This window comes from Eublepharis macularius, chromosome 11, assembly GCF_028583425.1.
Source record: "Eublepharis macularius isolate TG4126 chromosome 11, MPM_Emac_v1.0, whole genome shotgun sequence".
Lineage (NCBI taxonomy): Eukaryota > Metazoa > Chordata > Lepidosauria > Squamata > Eublepharidae > Eublepharis > Eublepharis macularius.
In genome coordinates, this window is record NC_072800.1 from 50,720,619 (window position 1) to 50,735,250 (window position 14,632).

Consider the following 14,632-nt stretch of genomic DNA (forward strand, 5'->3'; position numbering starts at 1 on the left):
TCACAGGGCTTTCCTTAGCAGGAATGGAGCAAATGTAAGTTATTTCATACTTTAAACTGCTTCTCTCCAGCCCATTCTCTCCATACAGGGCTCCAACCCCAATAATTAAACAAAAAGGGAAAAAGTCTAAGGAAAAATTATTTGGAGGCTGAGGGTGGGCAGAGGAAGAGTTGAGCATCCCTCAAAGACCCTCAAATACATCACTTAAATTGAGAGATTCACTTTCAAACCTATTCCCATTTTCTTTGAGTAGCTGTTTAATTGTAGCTTGACTGCCCCTGCCCTTGGTACTGTTGTACTAAGCTCTGGAACTACCTCTCATGGGAAAGAGATTCTTAGTCCATTAATCATTAGAGAGTGGGCCACTTAATCAATTTGATCTGCACAACTCTGCAAGTGAACAAAATGCTGGTTCTGAACAACAAAATGCTGCTTTATTTCAAGTGATGGTGCATACTGTGATGTATACATTAAATCTTAGAAATGCCCATTCTGTCAGTGCGAGAAAGAGGAGCTCCTCTTCTAGAAGGTACCTGCCATCTATAGATTATATTTGTGCTTACATCGTATAGTAACATATACTTTTTTAAAAAAGGGTGCCAGTAGTCATGTTTGCTGCCTTGGGGGCCCAAGCCACTTGGTATAAGATGTGTCAGTATTGCAAAAAGAGGTGCTGGTACTGTGTACAGGTATGTACCATCAGAAAAAAAAGCCCTGGTAGCATAACATTGATGACATATAGATGGTCAGCAGAGTTAGTCAGTTCTGGTAAAAACCAAACTTGAGTCTTGCAGCATCTACATGTTTTTATTTTAACATAAGTTTCTATAGGACTAGAGCCTGCAAAACTGGATTAGAGCATCTAAAGTGGGATCTAGTCCATGAAAATTTCTGCTAGAATAAAAACTTGTTTGTCTAAGGTGTCACAAAACTCCAGTTAATTCTTAGTACCCTAGAATTTAACTCAACTTTGCAGCCTTATCTTCGGTACAAGTCCATTGAATTGCATTTAGTTTGATGGGTCACAAGTTGTACACTGTCGACATCATTCCCATCCAATTCTGTTTTTTTCCTATTAATAAAGCATTTTAAAACTCTTAATTTCCAAACTCTTATCATGGTGCAGTAAATGGTTGACTAGGCTCAGCACTTCAATCAGTGATGATAGGCTATATAAGAGAATTTCCTTCATTGTTTATTAAAAGTATCATGCAAAGAAGGTGCTGTAGTAGGTGGATACTAAGTCTCCTTGAAAGTATAGGTAGAAAAGAGCAAGAGTCCAGTAGCACCTATAAGACTAACAAAATTTGTGGAGGGTATTAGCTTTTATGAGTCACAACTCACTTCATACCCTCCCACAAATGATGTTAGTCTTCTAGGTGCTACTGGACTCTTGCTCTTTTCTACTGCTACAGACAAAGATGACTACCCATCTTGATCTATCTCCCTGAAAGTATAGTCAGCCCTTAAATATTCAGTTGACAGTGATGTCTCTGCTAAAACTTCAGACCACTTGAGACTTTGACCTACACAGTAGGAACGTCAATGACTCACACATCCTGTTGTTTCAAAGAAGCGAAGTGAAAAGCAATCACATGAAATCAGATTAGAGGCTGAGAACACACAGCTTTGTTTCAGTCCTTCTTCTTTTCCAGAAGCTGAAAGTGTTGTAAAAGGTTGCCTTCCCCCCCCCAGTGTCCCAGTTTTATAGGAAAAAAGACCACACTGTCTTTCAAATTAAAACTGAAGATACAGCCTCTTAAGGAACTTTTAATCCTCAGCATAAAATTCCATTACAACACTAAGGCAAAAAAGGCACGCTTTTTCTCAACCTGGAGGGCAGATTTACACAGTGATTTTTCCTATACATGAACATTACCAACCATCTCCATGTACACATAATTTGCTTATATTTGTATGTACATAACATAGTTGGTAATCATTTCATGATCTCTATAGTTGCAAAATGTCTTACTCATGAGTGGCATTCTGAGTTCGCCATGAGAATTACCAGTCGGGTCAGAGCACGCCCATCTAGTTCAGGATCCTGTATCCAGGCAACAGTTAGACCAGGGTCTTGGGAAAGCACACAAGGGGATGGGATGGGGATATTTATTTCCCGTTATCAGCAGCGTCTCATCATCTCATAATGTGTTGCATAACACAGAGGTTAAATGTTGCCTATTAAGAGAATGATAGATGTGCATTCACCTAAAATTAAGCCTTGACTGTAGCAAACAGTGTGTAACCAAAGTTATATTTGCTCATTAAAACCAGCCTAACCTATTGCAAATGGAAATACTAAGGCTGAGAACTGTGATGTTATGCTGGAGCTCAAGGCCAAAACTACAGCAACAGTACAGGATGGACGGAAAGGTTCATGGATCACACTGGAACTGGCACAATGTAAAGAGGGAACAGCTGACATGATTTTGGATGAGTTAGGATATGTTTTCGATTAAGCCAATGCTACCAAAGAACGGAACTTGGGTTTGCAGCATTTTCAACTGATTGCCAAAGCTTTATTTTACAGTGCACTGTTCTCAAGATAACCATGTCCATTTTGCAGCCTGCAAGTTCAACAGATCACTTTTCTGAAGCAATGGTGGCATGACAGAAAAAAACTCTTTAAATTCTGAAGAAATAAAACTGGAGCGTATGCACTGGGAACAAAAGTAATGAAGACAGCCTCAAAATATTTTACACATTTAGAAGTTCCATTGGTGGTGGTTTTAAAGGAATCTTTCCTAGTGTAAATTTCGTTGCTTCAAATTGCTTCAGCTCATCTGCAGACAGTTCAGCCTTTGGGGTAAATAACTTTTCTGAAACGATGTTAGTTTGGGTTACTGATGATGCAGCACCACTACTACCAAAGACATTTGTCTGCTGTCCAAACAGGGTGTTCCTTGAATCCAAAGGTGGGGGTATATTACTAACACCAAACACTGGAGCAGATGTATTATCTGAAGAACTTGCAGGAAGTGACGGTCTAAACCCTGAAAATCCAGAAGTTCCAAAGCCAACAGGAGTTGCAGTGCTTTTAAATGAAAAGGAAGCTGCAGATGAAGCAGTTTGGTTTCCAAAGCCAACTGAATGGGTGGTAGGAGTAGTAGTGGATGAAGATGTTGCAGCCAACGTGGGATGATTCGGAACGCCAGTAAGGCTCCCAAATGCAGGCAGGCTTCCAGATGAGACATTAGCAAGCTCCGAAGGTGATTTGAAAGAAAAGGTTTTAGCGCTGCTTTGTTTATTCACAGGAAAGGCTGCAAGAGTATCACACAGAACAGCATTTATAAAAGGTACGTTTATCACATTAAGGCTGAAGAAAGATCAGCAGAAACAGAGTCAATATTCACTACTTGAGTTCAGCATCAGATACTTACTTGATGTCCCAAAAACCGACAATTGCTGTCCCTCAAACCCAACTGCAGGTGGTGCTTGGTTAGTCACATTTTTAAGTTCAGATATCTTAAAACAAATAACAGATAAGACATGATTTAATGTGCAATACAACCAGATATAAACAAACGTCTAACAGAAGAATCCTACTGAAATTACCAAGGGTAACTGTGCTTGTCTGTTGTATTAAAATTAGACAGGACTTCAGTGTTACCTTACAATAACAAAACCTATCTGAGCAACTGACTAAGTAAGTTCTGACTCATAACAGCTTATGCTAAAATAAATGCTGCTAAATTTTTGGTGCTACTGGATTCCTTTTTAACTGAAACTAGCATCACAATATGTATTTAGCCATCACAAGATGCTACGCACTGGACTGAACACAGGTAACTGACAGGGTCTCTATTCAGAGGACGTAAAAATATCAGACCAGTGATCATCAAACCCATCTGTTGGGACCCCACCAGCTGGGTCTCAGTTCCCTATTGACCTGATTTTTTTGCTGTTTTGTGGAAGCACTTGCATGCCACCTGCTTTCTTTTGCACTCACAATGAGAGGAGCAGCAGGATGGTGAGTTGAGTACACTCAGTAGTAGAGGATTCCTTGTAAACACAGGCAGGTTCAGGCACAACTTGTCCTGACAAAGCTCTCTCTTGCGTCTCTTCTCCAGCCTTCCCTTGACCAGCTGGCTCTCTAATGCACCACATGTAACTGCAGCATGGGCCCCTGCCCCCAAAGAGCTCCTAATGCTGACCTCCCTGCATTCTGTCATGTGGGTCAGATCATGCAGGAGACCTAGCTCACAGTGGATCTCGTATTGCCACCTGAGGATGGATGAGTTGAATATCAACAGAGAATATGACTAGGTAAGCTGCTGACTGCAAAGCCAAACCACTGAGAAGGGGAATTACAGAAGATCAGACAGGAGCTATATTCAGGGGAACAAAGATGAAACACCGTAGGATCTCTTGGTTCTGTTAGCTACTTGTGAAGCAAGGGTAACTATAGCAGATAAAATGCATGATTTATAAAAGTCTGTTCTACTAGTTTACGAAGTAGATAATAAGGGGCCACAAACTCAGCAATGGTCACCTGGCTTCAGCCAGTGAGGAGGCGGCGGCGGTGGGGGGTGGGGGGAGCTGACAAAACCAATCCCTGGCCAAGCTGATTAGAGGGCACAGCACACCCATGGCCAGAATACTAACATTCCTGCTATTGTTTCTCACAATGAGGTAGAGTGGGCATAATTTCATTCTGAGCAAGGCCTCACAAAGAGGTCTTTCCAACTAATCAGATCTTTCCAACTAATGTGCACATCTACTACATAAAAGGAGAGCCATATTGGCGACAACTCACCTTTCATCCTGGCGCAGGTGCACTGAGGGGGCCCATGGGTGTGACTGCACCAGAATAAAAGCTGAGATGTTGGTGTGGCAGGCTCTGAGAGGCCGCGGAGCTGGTGGGGAGGTGCAGTGTGGCCCCACAGCTGCCGCAGAGGCAGTGAGAAGGCTCTGTCAGGGGTGGGGCTCCACACAAACTTTGTGGGGCTTTGGGAGGTCCATGCCAGGCCTCCGTGCTGCCGGTGGCAGGCCTCTGAGGGGCCATGGAGCCAGCGGGGAGGCTTCCTACCACCTCCGTGGCGGCTGCGTGGCCTTGGGAGAGCCGCACCGGCATGGCTCTCCCAAGGCCCTGCTGCTAGAGCCTATTGTATTTATTTTCACAATGGGCTCTGTTGCTAGTATATGTATAATTCAAGCAAAGAACTTTCTTTAACTCACCAATGAAGCTTTAGTGGATGCATTTATATTCTTCAGCTCAAGTAATCTACTTCTCCATTGAGCAATTAACTGCTGGACTGAGTTAACCTGGAAAAAAGGGTTTTTAAAACTATCTAGATAGGTCACTACCACCAATCAAGCACTAAAGGAACAGAGTTTCTAAACAATTCTAATTCAAATGTGTGCATGCTTTCTTAATACAGGAGCTTCACTACTTCTTCACAACTCAAAAGTCTGAGAGCCAGTTTGGTATAGCGGATAAGAGCAGTGGACTCTAATCTACAGAACCGGGTTTGATTCCCCACTCCCCCACTTGAAGCTAGCTGGGTGACCTTGGGTCAATCACAGCTTCCCAGAGCTCTCAGCCCCACCCACCTCACAGGATATTATTATTATTATTATTATTATTATTATTATTATTATTACGAAAAACCTTCCCCATTCGATAATGTGTAAAGATTTACATAATTCTGAATATTATTATTTGCACTGCAGTTATAGTATTCAAGACGTAGTTCTTCAGGGGAAAAGGCCGGGAAACCTGCAAGAAAATAAACAGTCAGTAGCCTAAGAGAGGAAGAACACAACTTCTACCCCTAGCTGTGAAAGAACAATAAACATATTCAACTGTTTTTATGGATTTAATGTATATTTTAATACTGATGTTATCTGCTCTGAGCCCATTCATGGGGAGAGAGGATTATAAGTCCAATCAATCAATCAATCAATCAATCAATCAATCAATCAATCAATCAATCAATCAATCAATCTGTAACACCTTACAAGGCAGATATTACAGACAGGCAAAGTCATTGGCCTATGAAACTATAACAGAATTAACTTTCTCGCCTTTCTCTTTGTTACTTAAAGTTTGCATAACTTGTTTTGGGAAGTGTGCCGTTAACAGTTCAAAGCTTCACGTTTGTGAGCTTGCAGATTAATTACTGCTTCATTAATGGCGAAACTATTTGGTTATTTCACCAAATACACAATTTCTCCTTCATGTTCATCAAGATATAAGAATGGGAGGGAACCTATTGGACAGTATTCAGTCCCTCCTGCATCCACTGATTCTCTCTTGTAAATAATTCTTGAAGACTGCCCCTTCTTTTTGGTTCCTGAGGAAAATCAGCAGGTGAGAGAAAGGTTCCAAACCTCATTTTCTTCCTGTAAGCGCCCCCCCCACCTGAACATTAGCATTACAAAAGAAAAATGGGCTCAGGACTCTTGTGTTTCAGTGTCTGCAATGACAAAAGATGAGGCCTGGCCAAACTGCCACAAGTAGGCCAAGTCAGCAAGAAAAGTTTGTAAGGATATATGAAGAACATAACTGCTGCCCACCTGAAAAAAAGAAGCCAGACCCCAGTATAATTTCATGTAGATGCAGTTATATATCTACAGCTACATTGAACAAGAATTTGAGAAGCACAGTCCACACACTCACTAAAAAACAGACATCCTCTGGTGTATTTGTATAGTAAATATTTGATCATTTAAGGACCATAAAGTTGATAAAAATTAAATGAAATTTAATATTTAATGTTCAAAATTAAACTTAATATTTAAATCTAAATAAAAATATAGAATCAACACTTGAGAATGCTCTACCTGAAATATTAGGGTTGTCTTTTGATGGAGAATAGGAGGAAAACATCCACTGGCCTGAAGATTCCCAAAACTCCATGTCTTTCATTATAATGTCACTAGATAATTGATAACAATAAGTCATAAACTAAACTAATCTGGAAATTAAAACCAATTTAAAGCTAGAATTAAAAAAAACACATTGACAGGTCAAATGCCTACTGAGAGGAATATGAAGAATAAATTATAGAGTTGGCATTGCAAGTAATTATAGAAACAATAGCATAAAAGAACAACCAACTGAGGAGCACAGAGTACAAGATCAAGCAGGCACACAAAGTATTTGATAAGTGTAAAGGTTTCATTGAAGAATAACATTTCTCTAAGTTTTACAGCACTTCTGTATTCCTATAGTTACACTGATCTTGAAAGGCACACAGATGGAGATCCAGTCCCCACTGAATTTGATGGATGTGGTTTATGCAAAAGGAGCTTCCTCCAAGATTGTAGAAAATCTCCCACTATATATGGCCCCATTATGCAGATTTTTAAATTCACACTCTGGAGTCATTCTACATAATTAGCCATATTAATTTCTAGATAAACAAATCTTGTTGGTTGCGGCACTGGAAAGCTGCAGCCAACAGCACACCTATCCTACATGATGACATCTGGAAGAAAGTCCCAAGGATCAAAAACCCGCTTAACATTATAAAGTTTCTACATGCAGAAGGAAGAATATGTGGGGGATACATGGGTCAGTCTTGCCACCCCTTTTTGACCCACTTCCCCTCCCTCTGATTCTGCTTCCTGCCTTCACTCATCCTTCACTCATCCCAGCTCCCATTCATTCTTTGCTCTTTGAAAATCACTTCAACGATTTTCAAAATGAAAATGTTACCCTCTCACCTCCAAGAGTGTTAAAACAAGACTACTGAGATCTTGTTAGACCATAACATTATTTTAGATTCCCTAGACAACCACAGACAACTTTGGCAAAGCTGCTTGTAGTTGCCAAGAGGTAGTCTTTGGAAACCTTGGCACTTTTAAATGTTTTTGTTTTGTTTTATTACCCCCCTCCCCTTTTTAAATTAAGATTATTCTCCAAATCTACAGTGTCCCCGCAGGTTTCTGAAACTTCTACCCTAGCCCTGGATGGCACCACTGAGATAACTTTTTGATTTGCATGGCAAGGCCAACTTGGGAATTAAATATATGATATTATATTGCACCATACTCTTATGCTACATATTTTCCATTTATCTAAATATATTTTAAGAAGACTAACTGCATGTAGGACTTGCAACTATAGGCATTAAGAATGCATTTTTTACATTTAATTTAACTTATTTAAAGCCATTAAAAACTCAAAAGTTAAAATGCAACTTACAGAAGCTTCTCGTCGTCATTTTTAATGCCATCACTACTCACATCTTCACTAGAGTTTAAGGCAGTAAACCTATTTTGAGAAAAGCCCAAGTCAGCCTGGGAGCCATGGAATGCTTTCCCATGATCTCTGTTGCTGCGCCAGTTCAACGGTTTAGAAAAACTGGATGCCTGGACAATAGGATCTCTCTGATTATGGCTACCCCATCCACCTCTTCTACTGGAACCTTAAATTGGAAGACAAAGAGAGAAGATTTATCTTCTGTGCAATAAAACAGTTTAACCTTTGAAGAAAAAAACCCAGAAAATATATAAAATCAGCTCAATATTTGCAAAAGGATGACTGATAGGATATAATAAAAAATAAGAAGATACATTGAATATACATCATTACCTAACATGGAAAGGTCCTAAGGCTGAGGGTTCATAAGGATTACTTATTTATTTATGTTATTTATAGTCTGCTTTTCTTACTGGCTCTCAAGGCGGATTATAAAAAGTCAGTACAATCAATAGGATGGGACATCCAGTGAACAAGGCAATAGGGTACGGATTACAGAAAACAGGAAACAAGTAAAAACCTGAAACAAAGCTGAAGGAAAGCATAACATGATGTGTTAAATGATTACAATTACATAGTAGGGACCCTGCTCAAAGCAACACACAGTGTGAACGATTCACAACAGCACAGCCCACAGTTCCTAACTCTTTACCAAAGCGTCTTTCAGAACCATTTTTATTTATTTATTTCATTATATTTCTATTCCCCCCTCCCCGCGAACGGACTCAGGGCAGATTACATCAGCTAAAACACATAATCAACAACATAACAAAAGTTCACAATTATAAAGGCATATTAAAATTACAGTTCACATATAAATAGTTTAAAAAGATATCAAGAGGGCGGCAACTACAGTATAACTTAATTTATCTTCACTCAATTAAAACAAAATTCTAAAATGGAATAGTGGTAAAAACATCTAGTGGGGGCGCATGGCTGGCGGAGGCCAGGCCCAGCCTCAACCATACGCCTGGCGGAACATCTCTGTCTTACAGGCCCAGCAGAAGGACAACAAATCCTGCCAGGCCCTGCTATCAAGAGACAGAGAGTTCCACCAGGCCAGACCCATGACCAAAAGGGCCCCGGCTCTGGTCGAGGCCAGAAGGGACTCCCTGCGGTCAGGGACCATCAATAGCTGTTTGTCTGATGATTGAAGTGTCCTCTGGGGAGTATCTAAGGAGAGGCAGTCCCGCAGATATGCAGGTCCCAGTCCACTTAGGGCCTTAGAGGTTAGTACCAAAATTTTGAATCTGATCCGATACTCCACTGACAGCCAATGCAGCTGCCATAGTATAGATGTTATGTACATTCCAACAGACACCACAGTAATAACACGTGCAGCTGCATTTTTAACCAGCCGTAACTTCTGGACCAGAACAAGGGAAGCCCTGTGTAGAGCGAGTTACAGTAGTCTAGTCTAGATTGTTGCTTGGATCACTGTAGTTAAGTCGTGTGCCGAAAGATAAGGGACAAGCTGCCTGGTCTGTTGAAGACTGGAAAAGGAAGACCTGACAACTGCTGCAACCTGGACCTCCATTGTCAGGAAGGCATCCAGGATCATCCCCAGGCTCCTAGCCCTCGGAACAGGCACTACTGGCACCCCATCAAGGGCTGGGAGCTGGAGTCCCGAATCCAATTGCCCATGGCTCAAGTACAGGACCTCTGTCTTCGTGGAATTTAGCTTCAGTCTACTCTGTTATAGTACAGCCCTTCTACCTGTGTAAAAGAAATGAACAATTCAGTTTTGCATAATTTGTGGAAAGGTAGGAGGGTTGCAGCTGGAAGAAAGTCTCAATGGAACTAATGGGTCTTACTGCCAAACAGTGCAATCCTAAACAGAGTTTCTCCCATCTAAGCTCACTGAAGTCAATGGGCTTAGACTGGAGTAACTCTGTTTAGGATTGCACTGAAAACGGTGCTACACCTTCTGTTTCTTAAGCAATATTAGAAAGTAAAGGGATGAAAGGAATCAAGAACAATTTAATATAACACTCTGAAGGAAGAAGAGTGAATTTTATTATTGACCTATCTCCACCCTCTATATTTTGAAACAGGAAATGATATCCATGGCAGTGATCTTCACTCTTCCAGATCAAACACCCCACCCTGAATGGGACCAACTGAACTATGAAGTGACCTGTCAGAACCATATGATAAGAAGACAGGGAGCCAGAATTATGATCTCACTGGTGCCAAAGCCACTAAGCCAGTGACAACTAACTGCTGAGTTCCAGGAGACACATCACAATGAAGAAAAAGTTGAAGGGCCCGAGTCATGGAAGAATCCTCTCAGCTGCTGGGTGCCTTAGCCTTACTGTCCTGTTGCCTGTCACAGCATTTATGTACCATTTACTATGATCTATTACGTATAAACAGACCATACTATTCATTTCAAAGACATTTTTATTACACATAGAAGAGAGGAGTGATAAGCAAACTATCAGAGAATTTTGAAATTAGGCTCTTTCTGAAATAATCTAAAAGATCTCACTGTTAGACAACATTGTATAACAGTCAGAATGCCAGACTAGGATCTGGGAGAACAGATTCAAATCCCGACTTGGCCACAGAAGCTCCAGGGGTGACCCTGGATCAGTCATTCTCTCTCAGCCTAAACTAACTGACAGGATTATTGTTGTGAGGATAAAAGGAAGAAGAGACTATGCTATAAGGCCATGTTGGGTCCATACTAGGAGAAAAAGTAGGGTAAATATCTAAATAAAATAATGTTCAGGGTGGCTACAGCTACCTAATCCTGATCTTATTCATGTGTGTATTTATATCACCTTTTAGCCAAAATTGGCTCCCAAAGCAGTTCATAGAGTAAACCGACACAACACAACGGACATTAAAATGCAGTAAAAAGAACGCTTTTTTAGGCAGTGGGCGTTCAGCTCAGCTGAATCCATACATTAAAACATTCCTCAGAAACGGGACTCTGCTGAGCTGGATCTAGATACTAACAACTCAGTAAACCGTTTCTTAGGGAAGGGATTCTCGGCTGAGCTGGATCCAGGGGAGCGGGGAGCCCCCTACTTTAGACCAAGCCGGTCTAATTCAGCCCGGTGGTGTAGCCACACGAGGGAGCGAGTGGCCGCTTCCTTCTCTGACGCGTGAAGATATTTTACAGCAACAGGTCCCGGAGTCGAGGCTGCCAACCGCACGGAACATCGGACCAAACCCGCGACAACGGTAAGCAGCGCGGGGTGCTTCTCCCTCCCGCCGCCCATCGCGTTACTCACCGGAGCTCTGAGATGAAGACTGGCCGGTTCCTTCGGCGTAGCCCGGGTGCCGATTCCAGCATCTCTCGCCGTAGCGGCAGTTGCCATTCATATAGTAGTGGCAAATCCTGCCGGCCATCGCCGTTCTGCAAGAAACTCTCCGCTAACGCCCCGAGAACGCAGAACGTTTGAAAAAACTGCCCCGAAGCCCGCCTGAGAATCCTCGGGGAGCCAGCGCAGGGCTCATGCCGATGACGCACCGACAGGGGCTGCTCGCTACGGGCGGAAGAGAACGAAACGGGCAGGCAACAGCAAGGAGACCGGGGCTTCCTGGCTCTCCAACGCTACTTCCCGTATCCGTTGGCAGCCGGTCGTAGAACCTCCAATGAAGCCAAGAGGTGGAGCTGGATGTTTACATGACTGTGTATGTGAATAGTTTCAGGCGTGCAGCCGTGTTGATCTGCAGCAAGATTCTAAGGTGCAGTGCAACTGGACTCGAACGTAAGTGAAGGGACGTCTGTATCTCGCTTTCAGCGTTCAGTGCACGCACAGGCTCATTAAAGCAAAGCAGGTCGACTTGGAAGGAAGCTCTTTTTTATTTGCAGTGTGCACTGCCATCATGATCAATTCTGCCTCCTGGTTTACCAACTGTTTCGAAATGGCCCGTAGCTGTAGGAGAGCACCGCCGTCCTGTACTTTTAAGGGAGCACGAGGCAGAAATCATTCCAACCAGTACAAGCCCTCGCAAACATGCAGTGCCAATTTTTCTCACTGTTGTGCTGTCTTTTAAAGGCAGAGGAAGTTTCACCACTGAAACCCAACACTGTATCTGTCGCATCAAACCTTATTCCAACAAGTGATAAGGCTTTGTCTGCTCATCTAAAACACTTTCAAGTTTTTGCCGCGTCCAGGCACTAACATGCATTTTTAGCCTAAGGTCAGTCCAGCAAGTTATCCTTGTGATGGTTGCACTTATTACCTAGCATTGTCATCTTTCAGGCGGAGTCTGGAGTTCCGGAACGTGGGGATTTCACCTAGAATCCATGGTATGCCTGTTTGCCCTCTGAAGTTGCCATTTTCACTGTAGTCTGGAGATCAGTTGTAATTTCAGAACTCCAGACCCCACTTGGAGGCTGGCAACCTGAACTATACCTATCTTCTTCTGCATCCAATACAAGGTATTGGTTCTGATTTTTAAAGCCCATTATGTTCCTCATACTCAAAGGACTGCCTGGATGCTGGACCTTAAAATTCTCACAAGGTTTGCTTTCTTTCCCCTCCTTAAAGGTGAAATTTGTGACTGCCACAGCAAGAATACTTTGTGGCATCCAGCCCTTATGGAATAGACTGCCAGGTGAACTAAGAGCCAAGCTACAAGTGACGCCTGGCACAGGTTGGACACTCGTCAGCTTCCCTCAAGTTTTGATGGGAAATGTAGGCATCCTGGTCTTGCAGCTGTAATGGAGAGCCAAGCTGTAAAACCAGGACGCCTACATTTCCCATCAAAACTTGAGGGAAGCTGACAAGTGTCCAACCTGTGTAAGGCGTCACTTGTAGCTTGGCTCTTAGTTGTGCTTGGTCTGGCATCTAGTAATGGGTGCATTATTTAGGTGGGCCTTCTCCTGAATGGTTCTTTCTGCCTCTTCTAATTATATAACCTGTGTTTAAATTATATGACGGGCTGCCTTAGATCTTCAAGCTACTGTTGGCAGGGGAATGCCTACACCAATGTCTGCCTCTATTCATGGGTCCACCTGCCTGGATCTCCCCACCATGGCTGTGATTGAGGAAAGCAGTCTAGTTTCCAGCTCTGCCTTTACTCCAGTGGTTTTCAAATTGTGGGATATGAACCCAAAGCAGGTCACAATTCACAAGCACATTATGTGCAGGGGTGAAAGGCCAGATCTGTAGTCTTCATCCTACACCATCAATGTCCAAGGGGCTCAATTCAAACCCAGCCACTGCCCACTACTTGCACAGTAGAACTAGAGTAAACACAGAAGTAGGCCCTACTTCAAAAAGTTTGATCACTGTTGGTTGACTGTGTCCAGATGCCTCCATGTTATGACTCAGGCAGGTCTCTCTTAGACCAGGCTGTTTGGTTAGATATTCCCTTTTTTCAGTCAGAATCTCTCGCCACAGCCCAGGAGTCCGAGTTACCTCAGAACCTACTACATACACTGGCTGAATAGAAATGCCTCACTAACTGCTTTAATATTTCCCTTCTGTCTGGGCCCTGGGGCATCACCAGGATACAAAAGAACCCCTGCTGGGCCCAGGAGAACCATACACACACTTCAACTTGTCAGGAAACCAGTTCAACTTGCTGAGGCCAAAATGGCATGAACAAATTCCTAAAAATACCATTCTAGAATCAAGATGCTCCAGCCCTGAAGATGAGGCCTGTGCAAATGTTTTTCAGTGTGGAGGGCATGTAGACTGGAGCAGAGATTCTGCTGATGCAAAATGTTCGATGAGTGAAAGGTCCAATCTACTGTATGCCACTGCTGTCTTCCATCCACCCTACATCTCAGTTGAATGAACCCAGTACCTGGGCGAGAGTGTTTCCCTGTCTGGATCCCACCTGCCCACCCCAGCACAGTAAGGTGAAATTATTGCTCTGGGCTTTGGGGTTCCCCCCCTTCACAAGAGGAAATAAAGACAGCTTACATTTTGTTCTCTAATTTCAGTGCAGGTAAGCAAGCCAAGAGGTTGCTGGTGTTGGTTTGGTATTTATATAGGAAACTTTTATGCTACCTCTCTAGTCCTGTTCACAACCACTACTCTAAACACAGCATGGCTCTCATATTTTCTTGCAAAATAGTAAAAAGTTGAGTAGCACCTTTAAGACTAACCAACTTTATTGAGGCATAAGCTTTCGAGAACCGCAGCTCTTTGTCAGATGCAGGCTTTACCTAACACGGCTAACTCCTCTGGATATATTTTCTTGGTTGTTGTGCAAACACCCGTATAAGCTTAGCACCAGTATCTCTACCGCTTTATAGATTTGCATCCTTTGTTTCTAGATATGATCCATCACTCATAATTAAGCAGAATTCATTCACTTTGGGGGCAGCTTCTAAATGTACACTAACCATACCCACTTTAAAAGCAATACTTTTGAATCTAACTTCCAAAACCGTAAGACAACTCTTCAGCCATTCCGTAAGTAATTTTGTTCTCTAGGAACAATCTACAG

The 14,632-nt window shown here is 42.5% G+C and overlaps 1 protein-coding gene across 1 annotated transcript; it reads right to left on the reverse strand.

Annotated features, from left to right (window-relative positions):
• Positions 1 to 1,416: 1,416 nt before the first annotated feature.
• On the reverse strand, positions 1,417 to 11,774 carry NUP42 (nucleoporin 42). The gene is made up of 7 exons (XM_054991006.1): positions 11,455 to 11,774; positions 8,156 to 8,378; positions 6,790 to 6,884; positions 5,646 to 5,722; positions 5,182 to 5,268; positions 3,384 to 3,468; positions 1,417 to 3,263 (listed from the first exon to the last, which is right to left on the reverse strand). Exons 1-7 carry the CDS (start codon positions 11,570 to 11,572, stop codon positions 2,701 to 2,703), a joined length of 1,248 nt encoding a protein of 415 aa, XP_054846981.1. The 5' UTR covers positions 11,573 to 11,774; the 3' UTR covers positions 1,417 to 2,700.
• Positions 11,775 to 14,632: the final 2,858 nt, after the last annotated feature.

What these genes read in the sequence shown, in the direction of transcription:
- NUP42 (XM_054991006.1), bottom strand. Translation starts at nt 11,572, where the DNA reads ATGGCCGGCAGGATTTGCCACTACTATATGAATGGCAACTGCCGCTAC. An exon ending in GTCTTCATCTCAGAGCTCCG is followed by an intron (nt 8,379 to 11,454) that starts GTGAGTAACGCG and finishes TTCCAATTTAAG; the next exon opens with GTTCCAGTAGAAGAGGTGGA. An exon ending in CATCCACTAAAGCTTCATTG is followed by an intron (nt 3,469 to 5,181) that starts GTGAGTTAAAGA and finishes ATTTGTTTTAAG; the next exon opens with ATATCTGAACTTAAAAATGT.